Here is a 12,789-nt window from a genome sequence, read left to right on the forward strand (position 1 = left end):
AAAAGGGCCTGAAGTTGCATATATTTGCATAGTGGTTGTTGGAAATAGAAAAGATTCATTTATAAGAGAGACTCTGATCTAAATGAAAGAATGTCAGGCATCTGGATTTTGGATCTATAGCCCTAACTGAGCTATACCATGCCTTCTCATGGCCTTCATGTTTGCTGGTTCCTCAGGTTGGGATGAAGTGCTGCTTTTCTCTCTCTTCTACCCCTGATTCTAAATTCACCTCAAGAGTTGCTTTCTTTACTCTCTCAAATCTGATTTCAATGATCCTTCTTTTGTGGTCCCCAATAGTTACCAGTTGTATGATAATTACAGTTTTACTTGTTTTTCATCCAGTAAATTATAAGCTCTAAAAGGATGGGACAGTGTTTGATTCAATTTTGTGTTCTTCAGGACTCAGCACAGGGCCTTGTGCAGTCTAGATTTGTAGTAAATATTTATTGAAGAAAGTAACTGAACAATGTTAGAAACAATTGTTTAAACTTTTTGACATGAATTTTCTTATTTTCATAATGAGGATTTTTACTTTCAATAAATACTTTGTGCGCCTGTAGTTCTGGCTACTTGGAACGCTGAGGCAGAAGGATCACAGGAGGCCAGAAGGTCAAGGCTGCAGTGGCCGAGAGCATGCCACTGCCCTCCAGCCTGGGTAACAGAGTGAGACTCAACTCTAAATAGATAGATACATAGATAGATAGATAGATAGATAGATAGATAGATAGATAGATAGATAGATAGATAGATAGATACTTATTTGTAGATTAAAATATTCCAAGTTACTTAGTTATGATGGGACTATTATTAAAGGCAAAATGAGGATTTGTGATTTCAAGTTTTATGTAAATTGAAAGACTTGAAGTGGCAACACTTTGTAAATAGACCAAGCAATGTTGCATTTCATTCTTTTAAAATTGTGACTGTAGTTTATAAATAATTTTTTCTATTATTAATTATTCTTCCATAATGTAATTGAAAATGGAAATTATTTGATCATTTTTTTGTTAAAATACTAGACAGGTAATATACTAGGAAGGCATTACCTTATTAATCATACTAATTAGATCACATTTCTCAAGTGCTTAATACCATATGAAGTGTTGTGTTAAATCCTCTATGAATCACCTCACCTGCTTACTACTATGTTAAATGCTCTGTTAAACACTCTACATACTACCTCACGAAGACTCTGTAAGGTAATACTATCTTCATTTAATACGAATGAGAACTGAGGCCCAGAGAGATTCAAAAATGTGCCCCAAACCCAGCCACACAGTGGAAGAGCCAAAATGTGATCCCAGTAATCCTGGCTCCAGAGTCTGCTCCTTAGCAGTGGCCTCCAGTCCTGGTGCCTCCACTGTCATCTCGGGAAGACCTGACTCTCCTCTAGAATTCGGTTTTGTCGTGATTCCTGCCAATTATAAAATCTTTTTGCTCAATGACATTAACCTATAGAATTCTTTCTCTTCACTATCTATTTCACCTGTAAATCCACATAGGAAATCTTGACACATACTTCATGAAAAATTCACTTTATCAGTGACACAATTTCTTGAGTTAATTGACCTTGTCTGTTCTTAATGAGATACTAAAGTGAAAAGAATTATAAACACACACACACACACACACACACACACACACACACACACACACACACACACACATATATGCAGGAGCAAAATTAATCAGTAATATGAAGCCCGTAGGAGGCTGAAATTTGATGCTGTTTAGATATCTAAGTGATATATATGATAGTGTTTAAGAGGCAAAAGGATGCAGCTTGTATAGCAGTTTTTGACAGTAGTAGTTGAATTTACAGTGTTAAATACATCTTTGCTCTTGGAAATATTTAAATTAAAGCTTTTAATTAAACTATTAATTTGAAATTCACTGTGTACTTAGTGATAATTGAAAGCAGTTAAGTTGAATACAGAGGCTGATTTATATTCACTGGCTAAACACTGATGCTTATTAAGGCTGAATCTGTTCTACCTTATGAATTGCCTCTTACGAAAAATACTTGAAGAATAATGTGGTGGTTTCTAGGGTGAATTCCAAGTCGAAAGTGTTTGTATATGTGATAGTTACCTGTGAACTTTTCATTCCTTCATATTCTATCTTTTGTTATCAAAGTTAAGAAGAGAGATTTTTATTGTTTGGCTAACCTTAAGGTATCATTTTAATTGGATCTAATTGACCATTTTAAATATTGTATGGCTATAAAAATAAAATTAGTATTTACAGCTTCAGTAGGTTATATTCATAGCCCTGTCACATACTCTTAGTAATTATTTACATTTTTCCCTTCACAGTATATACGTGTTTGTATATGTGTATGTAGACATATATGCATTTTCACACACATTCTATATTATGTATTTTTGGCAAGTTAATCCCAATATTCAATAATGTCTTACAGGAAGGATATATGCAAACCCTCTTTAGAGAACAGTCTTGATTTTGTTGTACTCTTTTTTTTTTTTTTTTGAGTTGGAGTCTCTCACTCTGTTGCCCAGGCTGCAGTGCAATGGCACGCTAATGGCCACCAGGGGTCAGGCGACCCTTCCGCCTCAGCTTTCTAAGTAGCTGAAACTATAGGCGCGTGCCACCATGCCTGGCTAATTTTTTGATTTATTGTATAGATGAGGTCTCACCAAGTTGCCCAGGCTGGTCTTGAACCTGTAGGCTCAGGCAGTCCTCTCACCCTGGCCTCCTGAAGTGCTGGGAATATAGGCGTGAGCCACCGTGCCCAGCCTGTTGTACTCTTTATATTCACATTCTTTTAGATTGACTTTAAACGGAGTCATTATCTTTCTAGTTTGAGACTTGATAACCTAAGTGTGAATGGTACATCTGAAAATAATGCCATTTAAGACTTAATGATCGACAGTAACAGTTTATATATTATTCATATGATTTATTAATATATATTTATATTTATTTTATATATTTACATATAAAATATTGAATTATAAACTTCAATTTTGTTATTACACGGATACATTAAGTTTTCTTATTAGAAGTTCTTTGAACCTATTTTTTTGTGAATACCAATTTCACATGCAGTTTACAAAATCCATCAGATTGAAAAGTAACCCTCTAAAAAGGCAGTTAGATGAAAATGCAGCATGGCATCCTACTCCATGGTAGCCTTTGTGTAACACAAGTTCTCTTGATTTGTTCTGAAGCCTCTGTTTAGTGCCTTAATACCAGAAACTTTGGCTGAAGCAGTGTTTCTTAGAGGACATAGGTCCCTACATTTTGGAAGTAATTCTCTGGAGTAATGTGTCCTTTAAGGCGTTAGCCAACGTTAAGTCCCACAGCCAAGTACAGAGCCACTGTGTCCCTAATAGCTACAGCCCCTAGAGCAGTATCTTTGTATCTAGACCCCAAGAGCATTTCCACTGACAATTTTCTTTAGATTTTTCAGATCAACATACATTATAGTTAACATATTTGTTATTTTTATTACAAATCAGGACAGAGTGCAGTTGCTGGTGAAGATCATCCTAAAGGCTCCATTCTGCAGGAAGTGCACCTCAAATTTCTGCTAACAGGACTGCTTTCAGGACTGCCCTCACCACAGTTTGCTATTCGTATGTGCCCCCCACTGACTACAAAAAACATCAAAATGTATCAACCATTGCTTGCTGTTGGTGAGTATTTGACCTGGTATTTTTTAAAATCACTTTCTTCTAAGACATTTATATTTTCTGGTTTCTAGAAAGTCTTTTATTCTCTTTGAGGATGCTTTAAAAGGAGTTAGAGGGTAAGTAAAACTATTTGAATACTCAATCCTGAGACTTTTTTTTTCTGTCACTTTACTCCAACTGTCTTATTTTCAATTACAGATAACTCATCCACCTGAGACTGACAATTGAGTCTCTAACACTATCAGTACATTTCTGAGTTATTGGGAGGCTAATCCCTGTGTGATGCTTAATCCCAGACTCCTTGTCTTTGACTGGATTACCCCAGTCTTTCTGTCATGTAATTTTGTATTGGTTCTTTGTTAACTAAAATTATAGTCAGTTAATAGATTAACAATAGCAGCATTCTTTATTTGCCAAGAACTGTGATATGTAATATTGTTTACAGTGGCTGTGGTTCATATAAACTAAGGTTTGCCTTTTGGTTTGAAATTACATATTTTTTATTATAGATAAAAATGTCTGCGTTTCAACTTGCATACACTATAGTTAATGTGTTTGTTATTTTTATTACAAATCAGGGCAAAGTACAGTTGCTGGTGATTTGTTTGAGACAGTCAACATTTCTTAAGCTGCTATTGGTTGACTTCTGGCTTTCTCTATAAGTCTATAAACATATGATATGTGACTTTTTTTGTTTCTTCCATAAATGAATACCTGACCACATTTATTTTGTGGCCTACATGTGTCAGCTTAGTGGCTCACTTGTCAGTACTGAAGACTCATTTGGGTATTGCTATTTGGCAGTGCTCCTTTCCTGTTTTTTTTCCTGTGCTATCTTCTGAAAGTGATTTGAATTCTAAGATTCAGTAGTCTGTGTACGTGTCCAATTTTATATAATGTGGATAATGTTTAATTTTTGCTTTAGAAACTATTGCTATTTAACCTCTAATAGAGATTTTAATTAGGATACATCACTATACTTAGTATGTGCATGTATGTATAATGTCAGTATACCTGTGTCAATTAGGATTTTGTTAATTTCTTGGGGAAAATTACTTCTTGGTACAGCTAGCTATATAATAAGAGCTATGTCAAGGTCAGAGATTTCCATTGTGGAATAAGGTATTGCATTAGTGTATAGTGAATATCATAATTTACTGAACTTAGTGTAATAAGGAATAAAAAATGTAAGTGTGTAAAGGTTTGCAGTGTCACTAGGGAAAATAAGTAGGGTTCAACTATGGAATTACTTCTTGTGGTGCCAAATTATAAGTTTGGCATCATTGAAACGTGAAGACTATAACAATCATTTGATTATCATGCCGATGTATTAACTGAAAACTTTTAGTAATTGTTTAGCAACATTCTCAGTAAAAGAAATTATTACTATGGAATAGATAACAAATGTAAATCAACTGTATGATGTGTTTTTCTAAAATAGTTTTGCAAAAGATTTCAGGAGCTTTATTCAGCAAGTAAGGTAAAATTGAAATTTGCCTACCATTTTTGCTTCCATTCCCATTGCTTTTTATGAATTCATTAATCTTTTAAAATCATGTGCAGTGATTAAGTGATTGTCCAAATAATTAGACTATTCACATTTATTGCTTAACTTATAAAAGCATTTTAGAGGCTAAAGCTTTGCTTTCTCAAGCACGTTCATGTCCCTTCTATTTAAACTCTAGGCATACTACATGAAGCAATGAAAAGCTTTAGGAATAATCACTACATACTGTTAACTATAGTGATATAACAAATTTTTAAAAGTTAACCAAGTGCTTACTTTGTTTTAAGTACTATGCTAAACACTTTACATGTTTTCTCATTTAATCTCTAATGAATAGATTTTCTACTCTTCCCATTTTAAAGACGTAGAAACACAAATTTTGTGTGGACAAGTAATTTGTCCACAAGTATAGGGGAGAGGCAGGGCTTGAGCACAGACTCTTTCTTTAATTGTAGAAACTACAGTTAACCATTATATTTTACTATCTTGTCAGGTTATTTAATATAAGAGATAAAACAAAAACAAAAACTTTGTAAAGAAAAATAGACAACCTGGTTAATGAGCTCTGCTAGATTGCCTTTTTGAGGACTGGCCATAATACACCTTCTAAATCTCAAAGAGTTTAAATGCTCATGTGTACAAAAGCTTAGGAAAGTGTTTCTTCAAATTGTATGTGTATTTACTTAGATATTAAAATCTTTCTGTGAAAATGTGTCTCTGGAGTTACACAAGATTTTTGAGCACATGAGATTAGGCCCATTTTTGATAATTCATTCCGTTTTTTCTCTTAGCACCTAGCTTAGGTCCCTTTTATAAAAGATAAATGTTAAATGATTAAAATATTGAGTAAAGACTTTTGTTGAAAAGATCTGAAATTCCCACTAAATTAATATTATTCTGTTTTGCTGTATTGTCATTTTGATAGGTACAGGTAATGGTTCTATCCTGGTGTACCATCTCACCAGTGGTCTGCTACACAAGGAGTTAAGCATCCACTCATGTGAAGTCAAGTGAGTGTATCATTTTGATGTTGAGATCACAAACATACATAATATCAGAAAAAAGTTATCTTAGACTTTTTTACATAGTGTACTCTGCAGTGACGATTATTTGACTGACAAGTTAGAATAAGGTTCCTGTCTAACTAATGGCTGTGTTAATCAAGGATGAAAACTAAGTGTTTGGATATAACCAGTGGAGAGTTTGTACCTCTTCTATTGCTATGTCTTATTTATTTATTCTAAAGTCCATGCTGTTTTCACACTGGAAATTCCTGTGTTGCTTCATTTAGGTTTATTTCATTTATTTTTCATTTCTGTGAAGATCAGTGGGACTGCTCTTGACAGATTTGAATAAAGTCAGTTTAATTGTCAGTTAGTCTTTTTTATTTCTTTTTAAACACCATCAGAAAAGCACCAAAACTGTAAAGCATTTATTCTTTGATTTTGAGATGTGATCTATTTGTGAGTCTGTTTACTCATAATGATGTCTGAGGGAGTTAAGTTGGCAGAAGAACACCTGCTGCTTTCTGTTTCAAGTGCATATCACCTACCCCTTAGCATTATTTTGCTGAAGGCAATGCAATTTTTCTTTTTTACCCTATCAGTGATAGATTAGTTACACATATATAATATAAATTTTCAGTGTATTTTGATGATATTTTAATGAAAGTATAAGAAAGGCCATTTTTGTTTTCTGTATGTGACATAATTGTAGGTCTTGTCTATCCATTAAAATACATATTTGTATACCTAACCGTTAACTGTACCCCACAATGTTAATATAAAAAATACATATAATTTTTAAAAAATAATAAAGAAAGAAATAATTCATAGTAAACCCTTAGCACATTATTTTGAGTAACAGCGTTTTCTGAATGGAGACAGGTTAGCACTTTAAGTATCACAACTTCTGATTGTGATGATCATCTTTGAAAACTTTATATTTCTTTGTTCTTTCAAGTGCATTGTTTTGTGGTACAGCCACAAAACAATGACTGTTGATTGCCACCTGATGCTACAGTATCTCCTCAATATATTTACATGTATAGCAATGTCTTCAGATGCTTTGAACTTTTTAGGTGCAGTGACATAGGTATCTGTGTGGACTCTCGCAGGCTATTCATCTTTTCTCCTCTTCTGTTCTGTTGCAGTAGCTACAATTTGCCATGCTAACACTTCTTTTAATAGTCTCTGCTGCCACTTCTCTCTTTCTTTTTTTCCTGTCTGCATTTCTTCTCTTGATGTTTCCTTTCACCCTTGCCTTTTGATTATGGTGTTTTTGTGGGTAACGCTTACCAGTTAAAACTCTCAATTTAACCAGTGCTTGTTCTAAGGATTATGTTTAGTACTTGAATCATTTCACTGAATCCCTACTACAATCCCATGGGATAGACACTATATTTCCAATTTACAGAGGAAGAAACTGAGAATTACAGGGTAATCTGTAAAAGAGGTAGATGGAATTCAGTCTAGGTCTTTCAAGCTTCAGAGCCTGAGTTCTTGACTTACAGTACATGTGCTAGATCTCCAGCTTTAAAAAAAGCACAAAGATTAATAGAAATAATGTTGGCAGTAAAATAAAAACGTTGGGTGAGCCAGGATTCATGCTAAGACATGTGCTTCCAGAAAATCAAACATATTGCCATTTTTTTATATTGCCCCTTTTTTCCTGAACACTTAATCTTTAATAGCTAATTGATCAGTGATATATTAGTTTGTAATAATGTTTGTTATCTTGATTCATTCGGGTTATAGATGTCACTTATACACTTATGATTTATACATGCTAGGATGATATTCATGGTCGAGTAACACTGATATTGATGATAAAGAATTGCTTGGGATATCAGATAACTAAGGAATATGCTATTCAGAGAGACTAGTGTTTTGAATGATCATAGAAAGATACTTCATTTTTTATATGAATTTTCCCTCTTAACCGCCGTTTCATACTTGGAAATACTACCCAGGAGGACACCAAAATTCTGCTGTCATTGTATTTCAACTAATACAATTTTAGTATTAAAATTAAAAGCCATTATGAAAATTTCACAAATATGTTTTAAAATTTTCTGAACTTATTAACAGTAAACCCGGTGCATCCTAGATCTTCATATGCAAATGAAGGCTTTTAGAAGGTTTTTTTTTTTTTTTGCTTGTACTGAAAGTGTTTTTAAAAATTACGTCATCTTAAGTACTTGAGAGTTGTGCATATACATGTCCGGAAATTGCATAACCGCAGACAGTTGCATGTGTATATGTTTTTTAAAAGCATGATGCTGGCTAGTTGTGGTGGCTCATACCTGTAATCCCAGCCCTTTGGGTGACAGAGGTGAGAGGATTGCCTGAGCCCAGGGGTTTGAGACCACCCTGGGCAACTTGGCAAGACCTTGTCTCTGCACATAAATCAAAAAATTAGCTGGACTTTGTGGTGGATCTGGGCAACAGAGTGAAACTCTAAGTAAATGAATGAATGATTGAATGCATGCTTTAACCAGGGATGCTTTACAAATATCTGTTGAATATCTTCTGTGTGCTCATAAACAGACAAACTTTTATTATCCAATGGAAGATACCTAGTGAGCTATATGTACATTATTATAGATTATTAGTTTGTGTCTTTGTCCAGTAGGTTGAGTTTCCAGTACAGCTTGAGTATCCCTTATGCAAAATATGAACAGAAGTGTTTCAAATTTTGAATTGTAGAATATTTTTATATACACAATGAGGTATCTTGAGGATAGGATCCAAGTCTAAACATGAAACTTACTTATGTTTTATATACGCTTCATACATACAGCCTGAAGGTAAGTTTATACAGTTTTTTGTTGTTGTTTTTTTTTATTTTATTTTATTTTTTGAGTTGGAGTCTCACTCTTGTCACCCAGGCTAGAGTGCAGTGGCACACTCATGACCACTGCAGCCTCAACTTGCTGGACTTAGGTAATCCTTCTGCCTCAGCCTTCCAAGTAGCTGGAACTACTGACACACGCCACCATACCTGGCTAGTTTTTGTGATTTACTGTAAAGATGAGGTCTCACTAAGTTGCCCAGGCTGGTCTCAAACCCCTGAACTCAGCAATCCTCTCACCTCGGCCTCCCAGAGTGCTGGGATTACAGGCTGAGCCAACATGCCCGGCTTATACAATATTTTTAACAATTTTGTGTATATAAAACTAAGTTTTTTACATTGGATCATCTGAAAGCGTAATTGTCATGTTGGCACTCAAAAAACTTTGGATTTTAGAGCATTTCATATTTTGAATTTTTAGATTAGGGAGGCTCAATGTAATATAGCCCAGTACTATTTTGAATATCAAAAATAATTATAGCTATCATATATGTATATCAGAACATTGATTAACTCATTATTGCTTTGAGTAAATTGAGTGGTTTGTGGAAAGTAAAATTGATCTCTGTTTTGTTTGTCTGTAAATTTGCAGGAGAATCTTAGAATTTATAGGCCTTTTGGAAAGTGTGTGCTCCCCCTAGTCACCCAGTGTTGAGAAGTAGCCACTGTAGCAATCCTAAGAGATGGTCAACAGGCCCAGCTTGGGAACCTGTAGGAGTCAAAACCCCAAATATCTGCTGATAGATTCTAAGCTTACAATTGGTCAAAAGTTGGGAATCTTACCAAACAAACCCCCCAAAACAAACAAAAAACCTAGACTGAGTTAGAAAATGAGCTGCTCTTTTTGTTAGTTTTTATATAGCCCTCAGTGTGCAGTTAACCTATATATTGTTCTAATGCTGAGGGCAATGTGGCACTCAGCTGTGTTTGATAAGTTTTCATTCTTCTGAGAAATAATCTCTTTATGTAATCCACTTTGAAATCCAACTTGATTTTTTAAAAGTAGGAATTGAATATAGAAGCTGTTGCTGTAATATGTTCAAAGGCAACATGCTCATACTTCTAAATTACAAATAAACAGCTACCCCATTTTCTGTTATAGCCTGTATGCTGAGACATCTTGTAAATACCAGAGAAAGCACTTCTCTGAATATGCATGACCCTAATAAACATAAGAAGGAGTGCTAGGTTTTTCTTGAACATTATTCATTAATCTGTCAAAATTTCCTGAGTATCTATCATGCACCTGGAGAGGCTTGACATGGTGCCTTCCTTCAAAGAGAACACAGTGTTTCTCAGCTAATCACATATTTCCTCAGTCAATCAGGCTTAGATTAAAGCCCTATTTTCCTTTAAATCTGAACTTTAACAGTTCTCCAGGAAATCCTGCCTGGCTTCTGAGACTAGATTGTGCAACTCTTTCAGTGTCATGTTGAACATTGCAGCACTTTCTTTTATAAAAGATAATACACAATGTTCTTGTATAGTATCTCTTTTCTGCTGGATTGTAAGCTCCAGAATGATAGCAGTTACATCTGTCATATCCACAACAGCATCCCTAGTGCCTAGCACAGTCACTAGAATCTACTGGGTGTTTAACAGATATGTTTTTAAAAATAGTGAATGAGGAATGGGAGGGTTGAAATTCCTACAGTCCAGATATAGTGGCATCACTATACCGGTGCATTCTAATTAGTAGGAGGAAGACTTGGAGGGTTAGTCTTAGGTTTTCCATGGACAAACAGATCTGAAGGAAGTTGTCAGACATATAGAGAGCAGAATATGTACAAAATGATTCCTCTCTTCTTTTGTTCACTCTAAGTAGAAAAACTAATGATTTCTGTTACTGTTAGGGGAAAAAGGAAAGAAACAAGAGTCAAAGGGACTTTTCCAGTGGCTAATTGACCAAATTATATAGGATTCACTGTGGGTATCATTTGAGTTTAGAAAATGAGAAGGCCTCATGAAGAAAGCAGGACATGAGCTAGATCTTGAAATGAAAGTAATAATGATGCTGATGCTGATTGCCAATCCATAATAGTGCTTGTGTGCCAAGTCTTCTTCATGCACTCAGGATTATTATTCCTGAGCAACAGGAACTGAGGGAATTGAGGTGCAAAGAGCACAGGGCTATTAAGTGCTGGAGCCAGGACTTGAACTCTGATGGTACTTGAAGAGGAAATGAGAGAAGTCATTCTTGGCATGAAGTTTTCAAAGGTTCTGTTTCAAGCATCCTAATCTGAATACTATAGTGCAACTTCATGTTTAAAGAATTATAAATATTGACAACTCTAGAAATTTCCTGCTGCTGCAAATTTTGTTTAGTTCTCTTTGGACTAGCTTGGCCCTCTGAAAAAGACAAGTGGGTACTCTGGTATCTATGAGGCTGGTTACTAGAATTAAAATAGCAGATCAGGTTCAGGTGATTGCAAGGTAAGCTTGGTTAGGTAGAATGAGGCAATCCTTTGGAATAAAGGAATTTGGATATAATACAGCAAGCCATTTTACCCTCTTGTACAATTGAGAAATGTGTTAAAAATATTTTCTGTAAAGAGCCAGATAATTAATATTTTAGGCTTAGAATTTTAGCCCAGAAAACCTCTATCACAACTACTGATCTCTGTGATTGTATTATGAAAGCTGCCATAGATGATATATATATTGTTTTAATGGCAGTCCCATAAATGCTGTTGAGTAACTACATATAGATGAGAGGTTTGGACTTCCCTTCCAACGAGGCTTTATTATCTTGTAAGCAATGAAAGTGCTTCTCATGACTCTTACAAGTTGGCTTGTTGTCCCAGTGGCCCCCTTCCTTATTCCATTCTCTGCAAATTGTGATAGTGTACACTGTCTAGCTGTTAGTGGGGAAAATGTGTAATCACGTCCTATCAGTACCATATAAACGAAACTCCCAGGACTTTAGGGTTATAGGTTGCTGGACTGTCATGCATATCTTTCTCTTTGAGATTGTTCTTTTCTCTGATTGACACACCATTTGGAACTTTCAGCCACTTCTAGATCTAACAACTCAGTTTACACTTTTTGTTTCAGGAATTTCTGCTGCCTAACCAACTAGGAATTTTGATAAAATTTTTAAGTGTACCCAACTTTAAGCATTCTGTTCTGAGTTTTTCTATATCGCTTCTTTTTAAACAGTTGGATTCTTGGAAACTCCTGTAATATGACTCTCCCTGACCGGATTTTAATCATCATTTTAATGTCTCTGTGAATGTTTACTGATAAGTAAGCTCTCTTGTCCTAACATTTGGAGATAAATTAAAAATAATTTTATATATCTTAGAAAGGTATAGTAATATAGTCTCAAATAAAAAATCACTTTACGATAATAGGTCATATTATATCTTAATTAACTTGCGTAATAAGATTTGGGTCTTAGATAAACTTATTTTTAAAATTAGTTTTTCAAATTAAAAAAAAGAGCATTAGTTTAATCTTTGCTTAATTTTTCATTATAGGGGTATTGAATGGACAAGTTTGACTGGCTTTCTTTCTTTTGCTACCTCAACACCAAACAATATGGGATTAGTGAGAAATGAACTTCAGCTGGTTGATCTTCCAACAGGTTTGTTTTTAAAGATTCAGAGTGGTTTGTCATATTAATCAAAGACATTGCTATTTATAAAACTTGTTCCAAAGTACTTTTTTCACCTTGGAGTTTTTCCTAGTATTTATATTTCTGTGCTTAGCCTTTTCTTTTATAATAATTGCCTTACAAAGATTTCATTGTTGTTTACATGAAAATTGTGTTTA

General features: G+C 34.6%; 1 protein-coding gene across 1 annotated transcript in view; it reads left to right on the top strand.

Moving 5' to 3' along the window:
• Positions 1–12,789, top strand: part of WDR11 (WD repeat domain 11) — a 59,927-nt gene that overhangs the window by 16,805 nt on the left and 30,333 nt on the right. The window contains exons 10-12 of the mRNA XM_008058249.2: positions 3,483–3,659; positions 6,089–6,173; positions 12,495–12,601. Of these exons, the coding sequence (XP_008056440.1) occupies positions 3,483–3,659; positions 6,089–6,173; positions 12,495–12,601 (369 nt within the window). The remainder of the gene's footprint in view (positions 1–3,482; positions 3,660–6,088; positions 6,174–12,494; positions 12,602–12,789) is intronic.

This window comes from Carlito syrichta, unplaced genomic scaffold (genome assembly GCF_000164805.1).
Source record: "Carlito syrichta isolate Samal-C Ts95f unplaced genomic scaffold, Tarsius_syrichta-2.0.1 Scaffold303269, whole genome shotgun sequence".
NCBI lineage: Eukaryota > Metazoa > Chordata > Mammalia > Primates > Tarsiidae > Carlito > Carlito syrichta.